Source organism: Ambystoma mexicanum, chromosome 3q (genome assembly GCF_040938575.1).
Source record: "Ambystoma mexicanum isolate Mex_15411 chromosome 3q, UKY_AmexF1_1, whole genome shotgun sequence".
Lineage (NCBI taxonomy): Eukaryota > Metazoa > Chordata > Amphibia > Caudata > Ambystomatidae > Ambystoma > Ambystoma mexicanum.
Window position 1 is genome coordinate 28,231,104 of NC_090926.1, and position 26,491 is coordinate 28,257,594.

The window sequence follows — 26,491 nt, forward strand, 5'->3', positions numbered from 1 at the left end:
AATTTTTTAAGTGACATGTGATTAGTTGTATAGTTTAATATAATAAATCATTGCAGTTCACTCTTTATATTGTTTATACTAATTTCTATTTGGAAACTGGAAACTATCTATACCGGTACTGTGTTTCTGAAGTCCATGTCTATTGGTTGGCCCTTTTTATGACTTGGATAGACCAGGTCATGCTAGGTTAGACTTATATATTTTGACCTTGTGGGGAGATTGTGGAGGGGTGGCGGTGGAAGGGAAATCACTTTCAGTTGTATTCCTATATGCTGCTGCATTATAGTGTATGTTTCTAACTATTTATTTGACTGCGTTTTTTGGAGTCTGATGTCGATTTGGAGTGTCTTTCACTGTTACTGCTGTGTCCACTTCATTCTGCCACCAATCGGCTACAGAAGATTTGAAACTTTTTTCGAGATATTATCTTGTTTTACTGCATGTCATATGAGTAGAGGATCTCTGGCCAACATCAACAGCTTGGCTCCCCAACACATTACACCCAAATGCGCATTGGATTTTTTTTCAAAGCGTGCATGGTTATTTTAATTTGTATTTTAATTTGTACCCCTCACCTTTTTAGAAGAGCTAACTAGTTATGTATTTGCTCTTTTTATAGATCCCTCTTTTTGGCGCTTAACTTACTTGTTTAAGTGTATTTCACTGCGATTGTTTACGTGCATACCACAGCATCTATGGTGGCGTTAATGTTTGTGGTCAACAAAGCTACTTTAAGAACACCTTTGGCCTGCCTTTATTTGCCAGCTGCTAACAATAGCGCACAACTGTAACAAGGCCATCATTAGTCTTCTACTTTTCTCCCCCAGTTCATTCTTCACAGTCTATTACTCAAAAAGTAAAGCAAGTAAAAGGAAGGTGCAGGTTGGTATTTCATTCCCTCAGGTGCAGACAATAGTTTTGTTGAAAAGGGTGGCAGCTTTGGGGGTAGGGTTGATGGTAATGAACTCAGGTTAACTGAAGGCAGGTTAGTTGGTTTGCTGATTTTGTGAAAACAAGTTGAACATTCGGGAAAGTTGAAAGAGCTAGGTAGGCTAGTGGTGTTGGGGACTGATTGGCAGTGTGGTGTTTGAGGGAGTGGAGCAGCTGTGTGGTTGGTGTTGGCAGGTAATAGGTTGTTGTGTGATCAATATCTGAGGCTTTGCAAGTGTGCCTGTGAGGCGGTGTTGCATGTTGGGAATGATGGGAAAGGGTAGAAGCAGAAGCAGGGGTTAGGTGGTGGTTTTGGCCACACTATGGTAGTGGTGTGCAGGGCAGTTATAATGTGTTCATTTCTTAATGTTTTGCTTCTTTCCCATATAGGAGCGAACATTGCAACGGGGGAAGAAGTTGCTATTAAGCTGGAGTGTGTGAAGACCAAGCACCCCCAGCTGCACATAGAGAGCAAGTTCTACAAGATGATGCAAGGAGGGGGTGAGTTGGATCTTAAAGTGCTAGTGGGAATAGAACATGTCTTTCATCACTGAGGGGGTGACCAATGACAAGCAGTGGAAAGTCCACCAGTCCGCTTCGACAAAGCAGATGTGGTATGGTGATTCTGCAAAAGGAGACTTTGCTCACGTCACATGTTAAGGATTCCGACATCTAGTGGAAGCTGCAGAGTATTACAGTTGTTGTTTTCAAATCTCGAAAAGGGACGTCAACAGTGCGTGCAAGTAATACTATCCCTAGTGTGATGTGCATGTACCCATGGTCCATCACGCGTCGAGGTACCTCGGATTGTTTTTTTCCTGCCATCTTGAGCGGCCGCTTCTCGTGGAGTTCAATTTCAACTGACGCCATTTGCTTATGCAAAGTTTAAAATAGAGTTACTCTTTCTGTCCTTTTTTGCCCAACGCTGTGCTCTCGACGCAGTGAAGTATCAAGACAAAGGACAAGACAACCCGACACCCTTTCAGTTCTGCCCATCCTGTAGTAAAAAGTTTCAGTGGATCGATAAACACAGTGTGTGTAACCTGTGTCTAAATCGCGACCACGACGAAGGGCACCGTCGGGCTTGTAAGCTCTTTTGACCCAAGACCGTTAAAGATCGCACAACAAAACGCTCTGCCCATCACGCCATGCAGACCGAGGCCGCCATGGACGTGGAGGGAGCCTCCAGTGACGGCAGCGACGCAGCCTTTTTGGAGGGTAACAGGGAACAGTCACGTTCCCAAGTGCTAGCCCCCGACCCTGGGAGACAGACCGGCCGGCTCTGTTGTGGAAACTACACCCGGCGGCAAGAGCACTCCATCTTCCCACAATAAACACACACCCCGTGGCGATGTGTCGGCTCCGCCAGCCAAGTGCCGAGATTCGGCGTCTATGGGCAGATCCGTGGATTCCCTGTCCTCTGGGCACCCCAAGTCTCAGTCGCCTCATGACAGGCCCCATAAAACAAGACGCCACCCATAAAACTTCTTCAACCGAACACTGAACGTCGGCAGTGGCAGATGTCCTTCCCAGTGCCGAAACTTGACACATTTCGTCGAAACCGGTAGGGAAGCCTAAAGAGGGTTATCACACCTGATTTTAAAAAAACATGTCCCAGAAAGCCTTATTAAAGTTTCTAATTCGAAAAATCTTCCTCTAAGAGCTCTAATCATAAAGAGAAGACCCTTGAAAGATGGGTCTCATAGGGTGGAGTCTACCCTGTCCAAGGAAACTGCAACTGTCCCACAAGAGGAGGGGGAGGGTCCATTAAGTGAGTCCCTACATAATAAGGACCTACCCACACACCTGCTGTACCTTACTTTGGGGTCATCCCCAGCTCAGCCAAATGGTCAGCAGAGGACATAGTGATGTCTAGAATGACTTTCTTTGCAAATTTCTTTGAAGAGAACCCTCATGCCTTAGAACGTTTACAAAATACACCTCCCACTGATCAAGCCTCAAGCTCTCAGCCCCGGTCTTCCACTACTCAGCCCCTATCTTCACCCCAGCCTCCAGCAAAGCGGTCTTGTACTGCTGACCTTTATGACATGCATGCAGACACAGAAGAGGATCAGGAGGAGGATCAATATTATGATGGGAATAATGACGATGAGGTTTATACTATAGTCTCTCCAGTTCCGCAAGACTCCCCTTTACCTGATTCCCCAGTGGATAATCAACCCTTGTTTAATGACCTCTCAATGAAAGCAGCTGAGCATTTCGGGATTGAGACACACACAACTCATCAGGACAAAGATTTTGTCAAGGATATCCTAGCCAACCCTCACTTGAAACGCCCAATTAAACCAGGGCAGTCAATCCACGAATAGAGAAACTTTTCCGCCCGGCACCATCTGATCCCTTATGTATCAGAGGACAGCTTAGGCCGGATTCACTAGTCGTCACAACTACCCGGAAGAGGGCTGGTACACCTTTGGCCTCTTCAGATGCTCCCCCAGACAAGGAGAGCAAGAAGCTCTACACCATGGGTAGTAAGGTGGCAACTTCAGCAGCATTCCAAGCTAGGATCACCAACAATTCCACACTGTTGGCAATCTATGACTGCAATAAATGGGACAAGATTACAACCCTTGTTGACTCTGCTCCAGGGCCTCTAAAAACTAAACTTGCCCTTGTAGCAGCTGAAGGCAAAGCTACTGCCAGCAGTCTGCTAAAAACAACCTTGATGCTGCAGACAATGCCGGGCGCATAATTGCAGAAGGAACCATTCTCAAGCGCCATGCTTGGCTTCGCCAATCCGGTTTTATGCTCGAGACACAGGCAACGTTGGACATCACTAGTGAATGACACACACAAAGGGACACAACCTTTCTATAATTCATTAATCAATGTGAACTGCAAATAGCTACGCACCAATGTCTATTCCTTTGACATAACTTATTCATCTTGCATAGCCAGTCTCTGAGAGCTTTGCACCCAACATCATGTACATCATGACCCGATTGAGCAACTTAACGCATCATCAGTAAATGACATAGCGACACATAATGAATCTTATTTTGCAGCCAGCATTGATATAGTCCTTTGCTAACCTGCACACAATTTTACTACAATATATGTATTCGAGTTTAATACTCGATACGCACAATGTCGTATAGTTATATATCGTCCTCTGCTAACCTGCACACAAATTTACTACAATATATGTACTCGAGTTTTTTACTTGTAACGCACAATATCGTGTAACTACTCAGATATCCATTTAAACACACTCGTAGGCCACTGAATGAAAGGGGAGCCTTTTTTTACCCACTGTTCATACTAGTAACTGATTTACGTTCTTACGCAATAGAATAGACAGAAGCAGCTGTTTTGCCAACACCAACATGGCCATCTTAAAAGTACATGTTGCCACTGCAACGTTTTACCTTGTAGACGCTGACGGCGTCCAGCTCGCAGAGGAAGATTTAACAGCGCCGCGAGCGCTGATTGAAGGTGAGCCCACAGAATATATACACTGCTTCTTCCAGCAGGAATCCCTAGTCAAAGTGAATAATATACGTGAAATTTTACATTGTAGCAAAAGCATATTGAAATCGCTGACATATGCAGATCGAGAACAGGGTAGAAGCCTGCATTTAGGTCAGTTCCCAACAGCAAGGTGAAGGGTGGTGTATAACTAGGCACGAGAGTGGTTTAAGATATCGGTGTAAGGGAATGCTTCACCAAGCAAACTAATCAGCTCCACACACAACTGTATAGCCCTTGATAGACAGTATAGGCTTGACAATACACAGCATGAGCACTTTTACAATGGAATTTGTTCACAATGCACTTAACAGTTGCTAAGGCACAAACGGAAGCAAAGTAACAACAAAGAGTTCTTGTTACCACTGATACTGATTGTTCGCAAAATTCTCTCTTGTATTTCGTGTTTTGTCAAATTGTGGGTACCCTGTCTTGTGTACATGCAATGAATAATGGTATTGTATTTATGTTAAATGCACACTCTAGCAGTAATTTTATTGAATTCAAACCCGGCTCTGACGAAGGAAACATTTCCGAAATGCATTAGCCAAAGGTTTTTTTTTTTGCCAATTATTCAGCGTCAGCTTATCTGGAGACCGGCTTGATACTGGGGTATTTGCCAAAGCATGTTCTGCACTCTTTCCATGGATGGAAAGGCTAAGCCTGTTCTTGTATCTAATACAGCTCTGAGAAACTGTTTTGATGTGTTTGGTACAAGACTCAATTTTTTTTCTCGTTTATCGAGAAGCCCAATTGGAAGAGAAGATCTATGGTTCAGGTCACGGCACAGAACCAGATCAACCTGCTGGAACTACTAGCAGTACTCCAGGCATTCGAATTGCAACTGACACACCAGTCGGTTCAGATTATGACAGACCGCACAACTGTGATGTTCTACATCAACAAACGGGGGCACACACTTTCCAAGTCTGTCCAAGTTGGCACAGAAAATATGGAAATGGGCACTCGGACGAGGAATATCCCTATCCTCACAACACGTTCCAGGGGCACTCAGCACTCTAGGAGACTCTCTGAGCAGAGATCCCCTACCTGAGGAACACGAGTGGCAACGTAGACCACATCTTCTTTCAATTTGGTTACCCCACATTAGACTTGTTCGCTACAGGAGAAAACAAGCAATGCAGACTTCGCACACAGGTTCCCCCAGCCATACTCCAAGGGGAACGCCCTATGGATGAACTGGTCAGGGAAATTTGCTTACGCTTTTCCCCCGACTCCATTAATGATCAGGATAGTGAAGAAGATGCACAGAGAACAGATGACGCTTATCCTAGTTGCTCCTATGTGGGCGAGACAACTGTGCTATCCACATCTGCGCAACTGGCGATGTGCGATCCCATCAAACTCCCATATCAAATCAACCTGTTAACCTAACACGGGGAAACGGTGTACCCTCTACCACACTCAATGAACTTGGCAGCATGGCTCATGAAGTGATAGTTTGGACACCTTAATTTACCACAGCAGTATATGGATATCCTAAAGGAGGCAAGAAAACCAAACTCTCGATACGGTTATTTCGACAAGTGGAGGAGATTTGTAATTTGGTGCTAGTCTAAACAAATAAACCCCATAGAATATACTCCTTCACACATTCTCAACTATATGCTCCACTTGTAAGACTCAGGGTTAGTATTCAACTCTATAAAGGTCCACCTGGCGGCATTATCAGCTTATACCACCTCTCAGAGTAAAGTAATGTGGTGGAAAATTCCAGTCATTAAGGCATTCATGGAGGGAGTCGAGAGACTCCACCCTCCTATTTCAAACCCACCACCAGGATGAGATCTCAATGTAGTACTAGCAAAGCTCATGGGGGGGGCCCCCCCATTCGAGCCTATGCATAAGTCAAATTTTAAACACCTGACATACAAGACTGCCTTCTTAGTGGCTATTACTTCCATAAGAAGAGTTAGTGAATTGCAAGCATTGTCAGTGCAGGACCCTTTCTTTATCACACATAAAGGTAAATTGGTTTTACTCCTCCTAGGTTCTCCCCTAAATTCATTTCTAAATTCCATGTGAACCAATCTATTGAGCTTCCGGCTTTCTTTCAGAATCCAACTAGCTCAGCTGAGGTAAAACTCCACACACTGGATGTGATGACGGCGGTCCTTTACTACGTAATCGAGATCAGACCACTTCGGAAAACAGATCAACTGTTTGTCTCCATAGCACCAGGCAGAGAAGGAGACCGCATTTCTAAGAATACCATCTCCAGATGGATAGTCGGATGTATTCAATTGTGCTATTCATTATCAAACAAGACACTGCCTTTTACACCAAGAGCTCACTCCACAAGGAGTTACATGGAGATCAGTACACACTTTCACTCAGCACTACTGCATTGACGCACATTCCAAGAAAGGTGCACAGGTGGGGCAAGTGGTTCTAAAACATCTATTTGCCGCTACTCGTTCTCATGACCCACCACCTTCTCCTAACACTGCTCGCTAATCTATGCATAGCATGTGATCTAAGCAGATTAGACAAGCCTCGGAAGGGATACATTACTCACCGTAATCGTATTTCTGATGCTTATATCTGCTTGGATTCACATGCTCCCAATCTTCCTCACTTGAGAAAAGGTGCATTGATGTTAAATGAGCTTTCTGCCTATATCTGCTTGGATACAACTTTACTCACACTACACTTCATGCAAACTCATGTCTGAACAAAACAGTCTGAGGGACCTCGACGGGGGAAGGACCATGGGTACAGTGGACGTCACACTAGGGATAGTATTACTGGCACACCCTGTCGAGGTCCCTTTTCGAGTTTCGAAAACAACTGTAATGCTCTGCAGCTTCCTCCTAGATGTCGGCCTATGCATCGCATGTGAATCTAAGCGGATACAAGCATCAGAAATATGATTACGGTGAGTAATGTATCCCATATTTCTGAGGCTTGTGGAATCTGCTTAGATCACATGCTGTGCATAGACCGACATCTAGTGAAAGCTGCAGAGTATTAGTTGTTTTCGAAACTCAAAAAGGGACGTCGACAGGGCGTGCCAGTAATACTATCCTTAGTGTGACGTCCACTGTACCCATGATCCCTCAATCGTCGGGATCCCTCAGATTGTTTTTTTCTGCTATTCTAGACGGACACGTATAGCGGAGTTCCTTTCGGCATAAAGCCACTTACTATTTACAGTTAGCGATAGTATTTCTTTCTCTCCTTTCACCGACCTCCGAAACACCACGCTGGTGAAGACCGGAAAACTGTCCGTCGAAGACTACCGCGACGGACCGCGTTCGGCCTTGGAAGGCTGCCCCGGGCCTCAGCCCAGACAGTAGGGCGAGAGGGGCTTGAGGCCATTTTACGATGCATATACTCCCCTTCCTACACTTTGTTCGCCCAGCTGCCATAAACTATAATTATGGAAAATACCTTTTAAATTCTGCCCCACATGTAATCGTAAGTTCCCGTGGTTAGACAAACACTTTGTTTGTAACTTGTGTCTTCCAAGAGACCACGTCGAAACGTCTTGTCGACCGTGCAGGCTTTTCAAGCCAAAGACGTTAAAGGACCGCTGCACGAAACGTTGGGCCCACTATGCCAGGCAAGTTGAGGCCATGGAGGTGGAAGGCGTCTTTAGCGATGGCAGCGATGCCGTCCTTTCGGACAGTGAGGGCGACGGAGTAGCTGAAGCTACTGAAGCGCAGACCCCTCGACCCCTTAGGACTAGCCGGCGGCCATGTTGTGTGGATTACACCCGGCTGCGGTTGCGCTACAAAAACACACACCACTAAGCACATAAGCCCAGGTCGAGACTTGACACATCGGTCGGGTGATGGACAACGATTGACATCCAGGGAAAGGTCCGCTGAGTCCCAGTCCACTGGGCAATCTCGCTCGAGATCGCCACATGACAGGGCCCAACCGTCGAAAGACGGCAAGGGTGTCGCTTGCAAAACTCCCTCCAAAGGTCGATCGTCCGTGGACGAGGCCTCAGCTCTACCAGCAACCGAGATTCGCTGCTCGGCGTCCGATAAAGTGGCAGGCCCCCAGAAGTCTGTAAAACACTCCTCTGGGCCCAGGGGCGGGGGGGATGAAACATCACAAAAAGACATCAAAAACCCCTCATAGGGACAAGAGCCTTCAGAAGGAAAAATCAAAATCATTCAAGCCCATAGAAAAACCTAGAGAATCTAGGCCTAGTACCACCCACAGATGAGGACCTGGGACTTCCCCTCAATCTGTGATAATCCCAAATTCCAAAGAATGGTCTTCACAGGACATTGACAGAGTGATGAAAAGAATGACCTTCATGGCCATTTTTTTTTTCTTTTCAGAAGAACCCTGATTACCTTCAGAGCTTCAACTCCACTACTCCCACCAAAGCCCCACCTGGCTTTCAAGCCTCTGCCCTACCTACTCCACCCACTTCTAAGAGGTCTTGTTCAATTGTTGCTTTACAGAGTACAGTCATAGATCTCTGACCCTTAATCAGACCAAGAAGATCTCTCTTTTGTAGAGGCATCTGACACTCAACTTATTGATGAGGATACAGAGGACCCTTATTATGGGGATGACGAGGACCAAGAGGCTAATATGTACTCTATAGATTCCCCTCTTAACCAAGACACTCCAGTTGTCGATTCCTCCATTGATAATCAACCCCTCCTCAATGAAGCAATAGCCAAGGTGGCTGAGCACTTTAAGATTGATACCCAGGAGGTAGAGGAGGATAGAGACTTTGCAGAACAAATCCTTGGAGACACGAAGACAGTGGCCCAGTTTATCCCGCTACTGAAATTGGTGCAGCGCAGAATACAACCATCCTTGGAAGCCCCTAATCTCACACGGGCGTAAACCCACGTGTGGAGAAATTATTCAGGCCTGCACCTTCAGACCCATTATATATTATAGGGCAACTAAAACCAGACTCCTTAGTTGTGACTACAACTAGAAAGAGAGCAGGCACACCCCTTGCTTCCTCCGAGGCTCCACCTGATAAGGAGAGCAAAAAGATCTATGCCATGGGCAGAAAGGTTGCCTCCTCTGCGACCTATCAAACCAGGATCGCGAACAATGCAACACTCTTGGCTAGTTACGACTGCCACAAGTGGGAAGAAATGGCTACTTTACTTTTGTCTGCCTCAGAGCCACTCAAATCCCAGCTAGCACAGGTGGCTGCAGATGGGAGGGCTGTGTCTAGCTGTCTCCTTAAATCCAATTTTGACGCAGTGGACAATGCCGGGAGTCATTGCGCAAGGGACCGTTATTAAGAGGCATGCATGGCTGCGCCAGTCAGGGTTTAGACCGGAAAGGCAGGCCACTCTGATAAACATGCCAGTGCAACCTAACGTGTTCTTCGGTAAGGCCATTGAAGGCACACTTAAAACAGCAAAGGACGAGTATGACAATCTTACATCTTTGGGTCAACTCACTAACAAGCCTTCTGTACAGAGAGATCATGGAAATTTTGCAGTTTTCAAGGCCAAAACTCTCAACGAGGATCCAGCTACCATCGGGGGCAGGGTTCCTCCTGGGGAAATAATCCAGGCCAATCCTTCCAGGGCTATCTCAGAGGACAACGCAGAGGTCGTGGTCGGGGCAGAGGCCCTGCTCGAGGTGGCACACCACCTCAGAGCAAGCGACATTCCACTGCAGGTGCCCTCCCATGCTTCTCCAGTAGGAGGACTCATTTCCAGCTTCACCCACACATGGGAGGGACTCACCTCAGGTAGATGGGTGCTCGAAGAGATAGCCACACTTCTATTAAAGGACGCCATAGAAGTCATCCCGGCAAACCAGGTAAACCGGGCTATTTATTCAACTAACTTCCTTGTGCCAAAGAAAGATCTGACAATTTGCCCAGTATTAGATTTGTGCCCTGCAAACAAGTATGTCAAGCCACAAAAGTTCTGCATGACCACGCTACAAGTGGTAATCCCTCTACTAAAAAGGGGGGAATATATGGCAACACTGGATATGAAAGATGACTATTTTCATATTTCAATTTTCCTAGCGCACAGAAGATTCTTGAGTTTCAAGCACTACCAAGGTGCTGCCCTTTGGAATAGCCTCGGCTCCAAGGGTATTCACAAAGGTACTTGTGGTGGTGGCAGCACACCTACGCAGGGAGACAATCCCAGTGTACCCTTACCTGGACGACTGGCTCATTACAGGGGAATCACCCCTGATTTGCAGACAAAACATTCAGAGAACAATCAACCTCCTCTTTCAATTGGGCTTCTCCATCAACGAGAAAAAGTCAAGCCTAGTACCAAGCACTTCAAAACAGTTCCTAGGAGCTGTCTTAAACACAGAGGAGGGGTTGGTCTTTCCATCGGAGAAAAGAGTAAAACATTTGTTACTGCAAATACCACATTATCAGGCCGGCTGCCAGATAAGGGTGTGCAAAGCTATGCGTTTATTAGGCATGACGGCATCTTGCATTTACCCGGTTACTCGCGCGCGCCTGCACATGCGACCCATGCAGGAGTGGTTGGCGAAACAGTGGTCTCGGGCAAGTGGTCTGTGGGACGATCTAGTGGTCGTTTCGCCAACACTTGTACAAAATCTTCGCTGGTGGACAAGAGAAAATCTAACGAAAGGGAAACCTTTCTACGGTCCAGAGGTACAGGCGGTTGTCACGACAGACACCTCACTGGCAGGGTGGGGGGGCCTCACTACCTTCACCACACAGCTCCGGGTCTGTGGTCTCACTGTAGCTTAGAACCACATCAATCTGCTGGAACAGCTGGCAGTGTCCAAAGCCCTTTGGGCATTCAAACCGATCTGTGCAGACCCTAACAGACAGCACTACAGTGATGTTTTATATCAACAAACAGGGGGGAGGGGTACACGTTATCCAAATCTGTCCAGACTTGCGCAGCAAATTTGGAGATGTGCACTCAATCGGAAGATATTCCTTTCGTCACATGTTTCAGGGGAACCCAACTCTCTAGCAGACTCGTTGAGCACAGATCCCCTATCAGAGGAACACGAGTGGCGTCTACACGAAGGAGTCGTAGAACACCTCTTCTCTCAATGGGGTTTCCCAACTATAGACTTATTCGCCACAAGCGAAAACAGTCAATGCCCAGACTTTGCGTCCACGTTCCCCCAGCCAGGCTTCAAAGGGAACGCCCCATGGATGAACTGGTCAGGTAAATTTGCTTGCGCTTCCCCCCCCTAACCCCCCCCCCCCCCCCAACGCCTCTCATGAGGAAGGTGGTGAACAAGATGCACATGGAACCGATGACGCTTATCCTAGTTTCTCCTATGTGGGCAAGACAACCATAGTATCCACATCTGCGCAAACTGGTGATGTGTAATCCCATCAAACTCCTGTGCCAGTACAACCCACTCACCCAGCACGGGGGACTAACAGTGCAGCCGCGCTCACTGAACTCGGCAGCTTCGCTCCTGAGGTCATAGAGTTCGGACATCTCAACCTGCCACAGAGATGCATGGATATCTTGAAAAAATCAAGAAAACAAAACACTATGCACTATTAATTTGAAAAATGGAGGATATTTGTATTTTGGTGCCAGGCTAAACAGATCAACCCCATAGAATGTACTCCAATCCACATTCTAACTTATATGCTCCATTTGCTAGATGCAGGGTAAGTGTTTAACTCCCTAAAAGTCCACCTGGCGGTTTTGTCAGCCTAACCGACCTCTCTTAATAAGGTCTCATGGTGGAAAGTACCAGTCATCAAAGCATTTGTGGAAGGGGTAAAGAGACTCCACCCTTCAATTTGTAACCCGCCCCAGGTTGGGACCTCAATGTGGTACTCGCTAAGCTCATTCGACCCCCTTTCGAGCCTATGCACAAGTCTAGTCTCAAACACCTGACTTATAAAACTGCCTTCTTAGTGGCTATCACTTCCATAAGAAGAGTTAGCAAAATCCAAGCATTGTCAGTGCAGGATCCTTTCTTTCTTGTACACAAAGACAAGCTGGTTTTGCGTACTCACCCTAAGTTCTCACCTAAATTTGTCTCCAAATTTCATGTAAACCGGTCAATTGAGCTACCGGCTTTCTTCCAGGAACCCAACAGCTCAGCTGAGGTAAAACTCCTCACACTAGATGTGAGGAGAGCGGTCCTCTACTACGTAGACCAGACCAGACCGCTAAGAAAAACAGATCAACTGTTTGTCTCCATAGCGCCAGACAGAGAAGGTGACCGCATCTCTAAAAATGCCATCTCTAGGTGGATAGTCAGATGTATCCAACTGTGCTATTCCCTATCAGATAAAACACTGCCTTTTACACTCAAGGCTCACTCCACAAGAGGTACTGGAGCCACTCTGGCTTTCATTACAAAAGTACCCTTGCACAGTATTTGCAAGGCAACTAATTGAAGCTCTATACATACTTTCACTCAGCACTATTGCATTGACACCCCTTCCAAGACAGATACACAAGTGGGACAAGCGGTTCTAAGACATTTATTCGCTCATGAACCTTCTCACATCCCACCTCCGCCTTCCACTGCTCGCTAATCTATGCACAGCATGTGATCTAAGCAGATTCCACAAGCCTCAGAAAGGATACTCACCGTAATCGTATTTATGATGCTTGTATCTGCTTAGATTCACATGCGACCCACCCTTCCTCCCCTCGGCGAGAAGGCGCATGGATGCTTATGAGCTTGTCTGATACATATCTGCTTGGATATAACTGTGCTCGCGCTACACCTCATGCTACCTTCTGACAGAAAAATAACAATCTGAGGCATCCCAACGCGTGAAGGATCATGGGTACAGTGGACATCACACTAGGAATAGTATTACTGGCATGCTCTGTTGGAGTCCCTTTTTGATTTTCGAAAACAACTGTAATACTCTGCAGCTTCTACTAGATGTTGGCCTATGCACAGCATGTGAATCTAAGCAGACACAAGCATCAGAAAAACGATTACGGTAAGTAATGTGTATATAATATTATTTCTGATGTTTATTAATCTGCTTAGAATCACATGCTGTGCATAGTCCGACATCCAGTGGTCACTGTAGAGTATTGCATTTTGTTTTTCGTAGTCGAAAAGGGGACTTCGACAAGGCGTGTCTGTAACAATATCCCTATAGTGACGTGCAGTGTACCCACAATCCTTCACGCGTCGAGGTCCCTCAGATTGTTTTTTTCCACCCAGATATTGGTCGCCTTTACGCGGACATTGCAAAAACTTTTTTCGACCTTTGGTCGTTCTTCACTTATATTATTACTTACATCCCTCCTTCGGCCTCGTAGCTGCAAAGCTGTTCACCGCCGATCAAGATCTCGACGGCGGTGCCTTCGACGGAGGAGGTTGTTCGGCGTTCGCCGAACACGTGGCCTGGCCTCGACGGCCAAATACAGTAGGGAGAGTGGGGTCATGGGACATTTATTGTTTCTCTTTGAGAATGCCTTTCCCTTTCCCCTCCCTTTCCTTCGGGATTGTTGTCGCATGCAATCAGTTCCTCAGCTATGGAGAGGACACCCTTTAGATTTGCCCGCGTTGCAAAGGCAAGTTTACCTGGAAAGACAAGCATAAACGGTGTAACCATTGCTTGCCCCTCGACCACAAGGAAGACGGCTGTGCGGCTTGTCAGCTCCTTAAGATGAAGACTTTAAAAGACCGCAGGGTCAAAAGATGGGCAGCCTACGCCATGTCTAGGTCTGATTCATAACCCGCCGCCGCCGAAAGTGACGAGGAATGTGACAACCCCGCTCCTCGTCGCCTGTCCCCGACAAGCTCGGATCACGCCCTGCTTATGGGGATGAACACCCCGGCGACAAGGACGCACAGAGAAAACACTCCCATAAACAGACGACCCACGGCTCTTCCTCGTCGAAGACGAAGAGAGCATTAGCGCCAACGGAGACGCAGGTCCTACCGGTGACCTCCTCAGACCGTAAGAGTCTTAAGCTCCCCTCGCAAACACGACTAGCGACTGGGCTACACCCAGATAAGGGCGCTATCACTAAACCGCCAGACGCGCACCGTCAGAGAGCGCCCGTCGGCGTAGAGCAACTGACGTCTCTAATGTCGACAGTTTAGTTGTCGAGAGCCTGGCGCGGATTATATTTCCACCGATAGCCAGAGACGGACGGCGATATCACCGCTCATAAGGCCCGGGAGACGCCGAAAAGGTCACAAGGAAGGCAGGAACCACCCCCTCCGTCGAGAGAGACTCCTAGCCTACCAGAAGGCTTTTCAGAAGTCGAGGGGAACCTTTCTTCGACGTTATGGGATGGGTCGAAGCGCTTTCTAACGGAAGGCCCTACCTTCCGCCCCACCCCCCCCTGACCGCTCTGGGGTACCTCACGAGACCCTAGAGAGACTCCAGTTCTGTATGGACAAAATGGAGAGGTTTATGGAGACTCAGAACCTTCCAACACCCAAGAGATCAAGAGAGGGACCTCAGGAGGATCCCAGGGCCAAGTACCCTAGGCTGTTTGATTTCCCCCCCCCCCCCGCCCCCCAAGAGGATGTAGAATTATATGACCTCACTGGTGAGGACCCCCACTTTCAGGAGGAGGATGAATTCTTAGGCAATGAAGGGGAACAAAACCTAGAGGAGGAAGGTTTTGAAGACAACCCGCATATGGGTGAGCGTTTGCAGACCTGGACGCCATAAACCTGTCCCGACCCAAAGACTCACCTATTAGGAATCGTCACCTATAAATGATCAACCTACCTTTAATGCACTACTACGCAAGGCAGCAGCGCATTTCGAGATCGAGACCGGGGAAAATTCTCCTGACATCGACTTTGTAGAAAAGATCATTAAGGAGAAACCCCCTGTCAGCCAAACCATTCCCCTTCTCGCCTCAGTAAAGAGATGAATTATTCCTTCACTATCCACTCCCGCATTGATCAGAGGGGTCAACCCGAGGATAGAAAAATTATTTAGTCGTCCTCCATCGGACCCGTTATACATCAGGGGCCACTCTGTACCAGACTCCTTAGTGGTGACAAATACTAGGAAGAGAGCAGGGGTCCCGCTGTCAACTAGCGAGGCACCACCAGATAAAGAGGGTAAAAAATTGTATGCCCTAGGAAAGAGGATTACAGCCTCGGCTGCCTTTTCCGCAAGAATTACCAACAACAACTCTCTGCTGGCAAACTACGTAAGGACATTGAGGAGGTACCGGAACCCCTACGTACTCTGCTTCTAGCCACGGTGACTGAAGGGACCTTAGTCAACCAAAGCATCATTAAAAATACTCTGGATGCTGCAGAAACGGCTGGCCGTTCCCTAGTCCAAGGAATCCTCCTCAAACGCCATGTATGGCTACATAATTCAGGCTTTAAACCTGAAACACAAGCATCTCTAACTAACAAACCTATAGAAGATGCAAACCTCTTTGGTAAGGCGGTGGATGAGGCACTAGAGACGGCAAAGAAGGAATTTGACAAAACCCTAGACCAAATTTCAAGGCCTCCCAACAAACGTGGTTATGGCAACAAACGCTTTTTTCGATGCCAACGCCAGCAGCAACAACAGCAGCAGCAATACTCTGCAGGTAACTGGTCCTCTAACCAAGGCACCAGTGGACAATACAACCAAAGAGGACAACGTTGTGGCAAGGGTCCCACTCGTATAGGTTCCCAAGCCACCAACACCAAATGACTCAAAGATTCGGGTCCCCTCCCATGCATCGCCGGCCGGGGGCCGGTTAACATCCTTTCTTCCGGCATGGGAGGGTATAACATCAGACCGCTGGGTACTATCAACCATAGCCCGCGGTTATTGTATACAATTCAACAGTTCCCCTACGTACAGACCCCCAAGGGGACGACGCATGTCGCCACAACACCTCGCCATCCTTCAAGAAGTGGACCAACTACTAGAAAAAGGAGCTATAGAGGTTGTGCCTCTAGCACAGGTCACTGAAGGTATTTATTCAGTGTACTTCCTTGTACCCAAAAAGGACTTAACCATGCGCCCTGTACTAGATATGCGCCCAGCGAACAAATTTGTCAAACCTCAAAAGTTTTGTATGGTGACTCTACAGGAGGTAATCCCCCTGCTTTCACAGGGAGATTACATGACAACACTGGACATGAAAGATGCATACTTTCATATTTTAATGTTGCCAGCGCACAGGAAATACCTCAGGTTCATGATAGAGGGCAAACACTACCAGTTCAGAGTGCTACCCTTCGGCATAGCTTCAACGCCGAGAGTATTCACGAAGGTACTGGCAGCGGCGCAGTGGCAGCGGCCCACCTGCGCAGGTTGTCCATCCCAGTATACCCTTACCTCGACGATTGGCTCATAGCAGGGGATTCTTACGAAACATGCTTCTCAAATACCCAAAAGACTGTAGACCTTTTGTTTCAACTGGGCTTCTCATCAACGAGAAGTCCAGTTTAGACCCCAGCCAGATCAAAGAATTCCTAGGGGCTCTAATTCGAACAAAGGACGGCCTCGTCTTCCCCTCCAACGAGAGGGTCCAAAACATGCTGTTTCAAATCCCTCAATATGTGGCCGGTCGAGAGGTGATGGTACGCAAAGCAATGCGCTTACTAGGAATGATGGCGTCATGTATTTATTTGGTACCTCACGCGCGCCTGCACATGCGCTCAATGCAAGAGTGGCTCAACAGCCAGTGGTGTCAGGCCAGCGAACAATGGGACGATCTAGTGGTGGTCTCGCAGGCCTTGGTTCTCTCGCTACGGTGGTGGTCGAAGGAAAACCTGGTAATGGGGAAACCATTTGCCACCCCTGCAGTGGAAGCCACTCTAACCACAGACGCATCCCTCACAGGATGGGGGGCTCACCTATCCCATCAGACTGCTCACGGTGTTTGGACTCCGAGCGTAACATCCAAGCACATAAACTTACTGGAGCTACTAGCTGTGTTCAAGGCACTGAAAGCCTTCCAGGCACACCTGCAAGCGAAGACAGTGATGGTCGTCACGGACAGCACCACAGCCATGTGCTACCTCAACAAGCAAGGGGGCACTCACTCTCCAGGACTGTCCAAGCTGTCCCAGAACATCTGGAAGTGGGCTCTCAAACACATGTTCCTACTGTCACAACATGTACCAGGGGAACTCAATCTGCTAGCAGACGAACTCAGCAGAGACTTCCCTCTGCCCTCAGAGTACAAATGGCGGTTACACAAAGACATCGTCTTTGACGTCTTCACACAATGGGGATTCCCAGAAATAGATCTGTTCGCAACTCTGGAGAACTCCCAATTGCAAGATTATGCCTCCAGGTACCCCCAGAACCAATCCAAGGGGAACGGTCAATCGATACCATGGTCAGGGAAATTTGTTTACGCTTTTTCCCCCCCCAACTCCCCTTCTCAACAAGATGGTGCACAAGATACACCAGGAACAAGTTACCATGATACTGGTGGCCCCTCTATGAGGGCTAGACAGCCTTGGTTCACTCACTTGATGGAGATGTCCCTATCTCCTCCAGTGAAACTTCCCTGCCTGACAACATGCTGTCACAGGACAAGGGCAGGACACTACATGCATGCCCTCAGACCATGAACTTAGCAGCCTGGCTCCTGAGGTCATAGAATTTGGACATTTACAACTCCCGCAGAGATGCATGGACATTCTCAGGGAGGCTAGAAAGCCTAACACTCGTCACTGTTATTCTAGCAAATGGAAAAGATTTGGCATCTGGTGTAGGGGAAGGAGCATCAACCCGGTTGACTGCTCTCCCACACAAATTGTTCTGTACCTGACTCACCCACTAGACTCGGGCTTGGTGTTTAACTCTATTAAAGTCCATTTAGCTGCACTTTCCGCATACACCACTTCCCAACTTAGTATCATGGTGGAAAGTCCCAGTTATTAAAGCCTTCATGGACTTCCCATAGTTAATCCCGCTCCCGGATGGGACCTAAATGTGATGCTAACCAGGCTCATGGGGTCTCCCTTTGAACCCATGCACAAAGCAACACTTAAAGACCTCACTCTTAAGACTGCTTTTCTAATAGCTATCACCTCCATTAGGAGAGTAAGTGAACTACAAGTGCTCTCTGTACTAGACCCCTTTGTAACAGTTAACAAGGATAGGGTGGTTCTACGCACACATCCTAGGTTTGCACCAAAATGTATCTCTAAATTCCATGTAAACCAGTCTATATTCACTGCTTTTGACACTCATCACTGAGGGCTACAAGATCCTCTCTAAGCCCAGGCCTAACCAACGTTCTTTCAAAATCCTTCAAACTTAGGTGAGAAGAGCCTGCATACACTGGATGTTCGCAGAGCTGTGATGTTTTATATGGAAAGAACTAGACCATTGAGAAAGACTAATCAGTTCTTTGCCTCTGTGGCAGCAGGAAGAGAAGGAGATGCAGTTTCAAAATCCACTATTTCTCGATGGATTGTACAATGCATCACTCTCTGTTTCTCTCTTGCTAAGAGAGAACTACCCTTCAAGCCAAGAGCACACTCCACTCGAGGCACCGCGGCTTCCATAGCTTTCATTGCAAATGTCCCTCTTGAGTCCATTTGCAAAGCGGCAACCTGGAGTTCTGTTCACACCTTTACAAAACACTACTGTCTAGATGCCCACTCTAGATCTGATTCCCAGGTGGCACAAGCAGTATTAAGGCATTTTTTTTCTACTGTTCCTTCTCACAACCCACCTCCAACTCCGGGTACTGCTCGCTAGTCTATGCACAGCATGTGATTCTAAGCAGATTAACAAACATCAGAAGACAATGCATTACTTACCGTAAAAGCATTTCTGATGGTTGTATCTGCTTAGATTCACATGCGCCCACCCTTCCTTCCCGCTCGGATGGAAGGAACATAGACTTTCTTCTATATCTCTCTTTTCTGTACTCACTCAAGTCTAATAGGCTCCCTCAGGGCAGAAACAATACAAACAGAGGGACCTCGACGCGTGAGGGATTGTGGGTACACTGCACGTTACTATAGGGGTAGTGATACAGACACGCCTTGTCGACGTCCCCTTTTCGACTACGAAAAACAAAATGCAATACTCCGCAGTGACCACTGGATGTCGGACTATGCACAGCATGTGAATCTAAGCAGATACAACCATCAGAAATGCTTTTACGGTAAGTAATGCATTGTTTTATATATATATATATATATATATATTTTTTTTTTTTCAATCAAAATGTGTTTGTGGCAGGGTTTGTTGCGAAACATTGTTCCTTGTACAATTCCACACCACATCACCAATCTGCACCAAACTTTGCATAGTTACCTGTTAGAGCCCCCCGGATATTACTAGCTACATGACATTTGGACACCCCACCCTTTTCCCTGGATTTCAGCACCTTAATACATGAGTCAGTTGCCTGAAATCGACAAAACATCAATGTGGTGGTTGAAGGACGAGTCCCGACACGATGAACGAAACTCGAGGTCCAGGCCCTAGGAGGCACGGTTTCCAAGTTATTTGCACCACAATGAACTGCATCAGGGCAGAGAGCACAGAAGCTCCTAGTATGCCTCCCCCCCCCAGCGTCTGCTCCGGGTTATGTCAGCCAACCACACGCGCCCATTTTCTGTGCTGTGTACTTCAGGGTGCAAAGCACATCAAGCGATAAGAGAATTGGAACAGCGACCTACAAGATCAGTGCTATCACATCTGTCTACAGAACCTGTTCAAAGAACAGGTACTTCTGCTAGTAAACTGTAACACTGCACAATTTTACAAAACATGCATTTCACAAAACAAAAAAATCAACCGAGGTTACAAGGTAATAAGTACATAAAATGCTGATGCTATTTACAAGTGATAAACGTAACATAAGTTATCATTAAATATTATTGATGATGGCATGACAAACCGTTTAGAACCCTTTGTAATAGTAGAGACAAACCTCGCTCAGTAATAAAATGTAAAAAATATTTGCCATTCTGGTTTTGTTTCTTTATCAGGTTGACTCTTCAATAGCACCAACATTCTAATTTACAACTGGTAAGAAGTATCAAATAAAACTAGGAGAAAGAAATAGCAAAGCAACAGATAAGCATGCATGAATTCTCACCCCTTCTGTTGAGATGGATTTACAAAATCCACCCTCTGGGTGGATTTTGGGAGGCCAACTTATTATGGTGAACAGGAAAGACTAAGGTGTAACCTAATCAAGGTAGGTAGGAGACCAGTAAGGCTTAGACTTGGTTAAGGGTATGAGGGTGGTCTAGGGCTACAGCGAGTTAACACAGAACAGCACCAATAATTGAAGCTAGATAGGTAGGTACCAAAATAAAGAATGATTTTAGACCTTTTAAAATACACACTTCGCAGCAAACTTCTAGGTAAGTATTCTCATATTCTCACAAAACCACCATAAAATACATAAATGCATTTACTCTTGTGAGAAGATTGAACATTATTTGATTCAAAACCAATGCAATATAGGTGAATAATCAGATGGATAAAACACAGCGGAAACACTTGAAGCCAAGACTTGACTAGTTCCCTAATAATTTGTAAGTCAACCTTAAGATGGATTGAGGCCTATTGCCCTTAAGTCATCAGTTCCAAAGGATCTACTTTTCACGTAGGTTTACTATTGGATTTAGATGATGACCGTGGTTATGATTCAGAGTTCCAGAAGTTAGGAAAAGTTCAGGTATGTAGCTCTCTGTCCTACTGCACCCAAGGACGGCTTACGAAGCTTCGACCACCACTGATTTTAATCCAGCAAGAGGGAGTGAAGGCCAGGACCATTTGTTCATCTTCCGGCAGCGGTCTGATCAGACTTGTTCACTGCAAGCTCTGGGAGATCTGGCTTCGTGAGCTAGCTGAAATGCATTTTTGATCATGAACTATGCCATCGCCGTGCCACTGAGGCAGTGGAGCACTGAATCCCGCATCGGACAACTAGGAATTCCACCATGAAATGCATCTGTTTTTCGGCACCATTGACGCTTTCTCTCATGGCTCCCAAAATGGTCCCTATTAGCATGCTGACGATAAGTAACACCCGGGTCACAGCAGCAACCCGGTGTTGAGTGATTGGTTGGGGATAATTTGCCCGACCTTAGCTGCTTGCGTGAGGTGCAGCCATTGGGCTAAACGAGCCCCAGACTTTCAGCGTGTGGGTCGTTCCTGCAGTAATTGTAATGGGTTATTTATAACATGCTTAATACCCAGAGGTTTCTAAGCGTGGACCCGGGAATCGAACCTGTGTTGCTCTGTGTCAACTTGCTTCCAAGACAAAAGTGTTGCTCCTGAGCTCTCCTCCAGAGCTTGGGTCTTCTGTGCCGCGAGGAGGGCAGGGGTGATTACGGGGGTCTGCCATCTTGACACCTTGCAGTCCCGGGTGGCGTGCCCATTTGCTTAAGGCGGCTGGCCACTGTGTTGTTGAGTGCCTAGGGCACAGTTGGGGGATGACCTGCCCGACCTGAGTTTCTGGTGAGGAGTGAATCCATCTGTGTATTCGAGCCCTAGTTCCTAGAGCAAGGGTATCCCACAGTGCCTGGGCTCTCCAAGCTGTGAGCAGGAGGGGTTACGACAGGGGCCCGCCATCTTGACCCTTTCAGCCCACGTGGTGCGCTTTTTTCTTGGAGCTTTGGCCCTTGCCCTCCTGAGGTCGAGAATTGCCTGGTGAGCCTGCCCCTGACTGGTTTTGCTGTGTCTACAGGCATCCTTGTTCTGCAGCTGAGTTCGGTGTCTTCACTCTTTGCGTATTGGCAGCCGCAGTTCTCCGTTTCTCCTTGGATTGATCTCAGAAGTGCTGAGTGGTGTGCTCTATGTCTGATGCGTTGTGGTGCCCTGTGGATGTCGTCTGGAGAGTGTCCCCCACTCCAGTGGCCTTCCCTCTACGCTTGTGATCAGCGGTGTCTTCTAGTGAGTCCTTGAGTGTGCTTAAACTGCGTGTCCCGTTTGGCCGTGGGGGGAGTGGGATCAGAGGAGTGTTCGCCCATGTGTATCGGTGGTGTCGATTGAGTGTCGCCACAAAGATTTTCAGAGGGGGGGGACCCGTCTTTCTCAGTTGACCTTCCTGGAAGTTAGTACCATGCACTGTGTGCCTCTCTGTGGCTGGAACGTTCTTTGTAGACGTGCTTCTTAGTAACTAGTTGTTGAGCCTGAAGTCATCGAAAGCCATGTCAGGTTCCGGATGCCCCATGTCCTTATAGTGGGAATGTCTGACTTCTGAGTCTGAGTGATAGTCTCTGCAGCTTGGTCTGGGCAGCCTCATTTGACCTGTTGGGTGCTGACCACTTTGGAATTTAAACTGCCTTTCATGCAATTCCAGTCTTCAATCTGCCCTGGTTTGGTCAGAGGGGGCATATTCACCAGCATTTACCATCCTGGTTTTGCAGGAGTGGCAGCTGTTCCTCTTGGTCTCTCCTGAGTTGGTATCTTGTTCTCACTGCTGCGTTTCTGTTGGGCATGCAGCTTAGCTGGCTGTCTGCTGCCTTTTTGAGCTGGCCCAAATTGTTGGTTGATCCCGTGTGTCCACACCTTTCCGGATAGCCTTGGGAGGCTCTGCTACTCCTAGCCTCTAATAAGGGGTGTCTCTCCTTGCATCAAGCTACTCGCCATGTTTCGGTGATCTGTGATGTCCTGTGCTCTTGACTTGTCTGCAACTGTCTTGCTACTAGGCCGCCTGGTGAGTTTATTGTGCAGTTTCTTCTTTTCGTGAAGTTTCTCCGTCTCTCCCCTTTCCTCCTTCTCTCAACCCACTCCCTCAGTGGTTTTCTCCATCTTTCCTATTTATTCTAACTGCTTCTCTGTCATCTAGCCGTCCTCTCTCTCGAAGTCTGGAAGAAAGAAGTAAAAAAAAAAAAAAAAAAACTCTTGATCTCCAATCCTGGCCTGCCCAACGCTGGCACCTATGTCAATGCTTTTTTCCAGGCAGACTATCCCAGACATTCTCTTTGCCTCTACGGACCTATGGACTCCATGGCATGGTCTCTGTGCTCTCCCCATACTCCTCTTCGCCTATTAATGATGGCACCATATGGGAAGCTCTCTTGGCATGCGTCTCGTCCTCTAGGTGCATCATTAATGTTTATCAGAATGGCACTGTCATGGCCCAGGGCTCTCAACCCAACCTTCTCCTTCTTGATGGGTGTCTTTCGTCTCTCATCAACTTCCTCCTCTCTCCTGCCACCCCTCTTGCACCCTCTCCTCCTCCTCCAACAGGCGTACCACATCCCTGTGCCCCCCACCTCAGAAGACCTTCAAAGGTGGCAACCAGCTTCACCTAGCTACCCTTGCTCTGCTGCTAAACACTCTTCTGATCTCTGTCTCCTCCTTGAAGGCTTTGACACACTCATCGCTGAGGGCTACAAGATCCTCGCTAAGCCCAGGCCTAACCAGTCTGGAGGCGGAGTGGCCTTGATCTTCCCTGAATGGGTCATGCTACTGTCATCCTCACTCATTCCTACTCCTTCTTCGAATGCCTCGTCTGCAGACTTTGCGATTCACCAACCCTCTTTGACTCTCGCCACCATCTATAGGACTCCTGGTCCTGTCTCCCTTTTCCTCTCACAATGCTCTGACCTCGCCTCTTCTCTGCTTCCTTCCACCTCCAAGCTTCTTCTCCTTGGGGACTTCAATATTCATCTTGACTCCCCTGATTCGTCCACCAGTCTCTTCCACAGCCTATGTGACTTTCTTTCCCTCACCATTCTTCCCTCAGGGCCGACGCACTCAGGCGGAAATACCCTTTGGATTATCTCATCTCCATCCCCATCTCCAACCTTCTCACTACACCTCTCCCTCCTGGTCTGATGATACCCTCCTTATCTCTCTCCTGGATCTCCTATGACCCCCGGCTTAGCCTCTGCCTGCACTGCCAGTCTCCTTCTCTGTCATTCGACCGATGAAGCGTGTGTCAGTTGCTGCAACTTTCATTCCCCTTTCCACTCCTGCATTTGACTCCCACACTGACTCTGCCCTTGCCAATCTTCATCTCTGTCCCCAACACTCTGGACATTCTTGCCCCTGTCATGAGGATCTGCATGAAGCCTGCCTCCAAGCGCAACACCTGGTATGATTCCGCCCTAGCCTCTTTGAAACGGAAGTGCAGAGTGGCTGAGCGGAAGTGGCGGGCATCTGGCACATCCTCTGACAGACTGGCCCGCTGCCTTGCTCCAAAGGCACTACAAACTGTTTATCTGCTCGAAGAAGAGGACCCATTTCCAAGCCTGCATCTCTGGAGCCACTAACCACTCTGACGAACTGTTTAAAATCTGCAAGGAACCGGCCAGTCCTGATGCAGTCTCCGCTTCTCTGCTGCCATCCCTGACCCTTTGCATTGCACTGGCCTCTCACCTCATAACCAAAACTCAGGACATCTGTCCTCCCTCTCCTCTGCGCCCCTGCCTTCTCCATAACCCGCCCTCGGGCCTCACCCACCACCCCTTTTACTTTCCTCTTTCCCCTCCCACCACCCCCACAGCACCGGATGAGGTCTCTAGACAAGAACTATAGAAAGTCTCCTCCTAACCGGTCCTCCCCTGCTCCTCCAGAACCATCAAGGATAACATTGCCTCCCTTCCGGCAGTCTTGGCCGATTTCTGTAATCGCTCCTTTGCCCCTGCCTCCTTCCCGCTACTCCTCAAGCACTCCCTTGTGCATCACCTCCTCAAAAAGCCCTCTGCTGACCCCTCCTGCCCTGCGATCTACCGTCCTATCTCCATTACCCCCTTCTTGGGCAAACTCCTGGAGAAGTTTCTCCCAACGAATCCAACACACTGAATCTGTTGGTCGTCTCCACGACCACCAGTCTGGCATCAGAGCAGCCAGAGGCACGGAACCTGCTCTTCTGAACACCCGAGAAGACTTGCTCTCAAATCCCTACTCCAACCCTCCATCTGTTCTTATCCTTCTGGATCTTTCCTCTGCCTTTGACACAGTCAATCATGCTACCTTGACTAATCAGCTCCTTGACACACTTGGTATCAGGGGCCTGGCACTGGACTGGCTGACCTCGTTCCTCTCCAACCGTCCTTCCCAGATTCAGCTGGGCCCTTTTCTCTCCCTTTTCACATTCTCCGCCTGTGGCGTATCTCAAGGCTCTATCCTCTCGCTGTGGCTCTTCAGTGTCTACCTTGCCCCTCTGGTCCATCTGATCTCCTCCTTCTCTCCTCACAATGTTATGTAGACGACATGCAGCTCTCCTTCAAACTTCCCTCTACTTCCCCTCTCATCTCTGACTGCTATTCAGGCATGGTGTGCTGATAATGATCTCTGCCTTAATGCCAGTAAGTTGGAGATCCTTCTCTTTGGGACCCCAGCTCCCTCCTTTCCTCCTACCCTCTAGCCGCCCCCTATGGGTCTCCTCCCTTCACCCCCTTGTGAGGCAAAACACCTTGGTGCCATGTTTGACTCCTCTCTCTCCTTCTCTCCTCACATTGCGGATCTTGCCCAGAAGACCCACTATCAGCTGCACCTCCTCAGAGGCATTCTCCCTTTTCTCACCTTCCCCCAAAAGCTCAATGTATCCAGAGCTCTGGTCCTCTCTAGGCTGGACAACTGCAACCGTCTCTTCCTCCATCTTCCTTTTTCCTCCCTTCGCCCCCTTGAACTCATTCAGTACAGGACTGCAAGACTTATCCCTGGCCTCAAGCCCCGGGCCTGCATTTCTCCAGCCCTAAAATCTCTCCACTGACTCCCGGTTGCTGCTAGGACCAAGTTCAACACCCTCTGTATGATCCACAAGGCTTTCTGGGGCCTGGCACCTCGCTGCTTCCAACTCTCTTCCTAAATACCTCCCTACTAGAGCCCTTCGGTCTTCTAGCTCCAACTCTGTGCAGATCAGACGCTTTGCTAAGCAGAGAGTTGGGGGATCTCCTCAAGACCCTCATTTTCTCATCTTTTCCCTTTCCCCTGCTAACGCCCCCCTACCTTAATGACTGGCTGCCTGGTTCCCTAGTTCTACAGAATACCAACCCCCCACACTCCTGCCCAGTCCACACCCTCTCTCCCTTAATCCCATGCAATCCCTTGCCCTCATGGCCTCCCCTCAGTACTTAGCTATTCCTTGTGGATGTTTCCCCTCCTCCACCCCCCCTTTTTTCTATTGCACTCTATAACCTGCACCTCCCCATCACTTCACTTCAAGCTGACCAGCACTCCTCCCCCCGCACCCTATTCCCTTGCACTTCTTGTTCTGCAATTGCAAGGAAC

At 48.0% G+C, this 26,491-nt stretch overlaps 1 protein-coding gene across 2 annotated transcripts in view; it reads left to right on the forward strand.

Annotated features, from left to right (window-relative positions):
* CSNK1E (casein kinase 1 epsilon) overlaps positions 1-26,491 on the forward strand; it is a 324,271-nt gene that overhangs the window by 146,421 nt on the left and 151,359 nt on the right. For both annotated transcript variants that reach the window (XM_069652976.1, XM_069652977.1), the window contains one exon: positions 1,321-1,431. In XM_069652976.1, the coding sequence (XP_069509077.1) occupies positions 1,321-1,431 (111 nt within the window). The remainder of the gene's footprint in view (positions 1-1,320; positions 1,432-26,491) is intronic.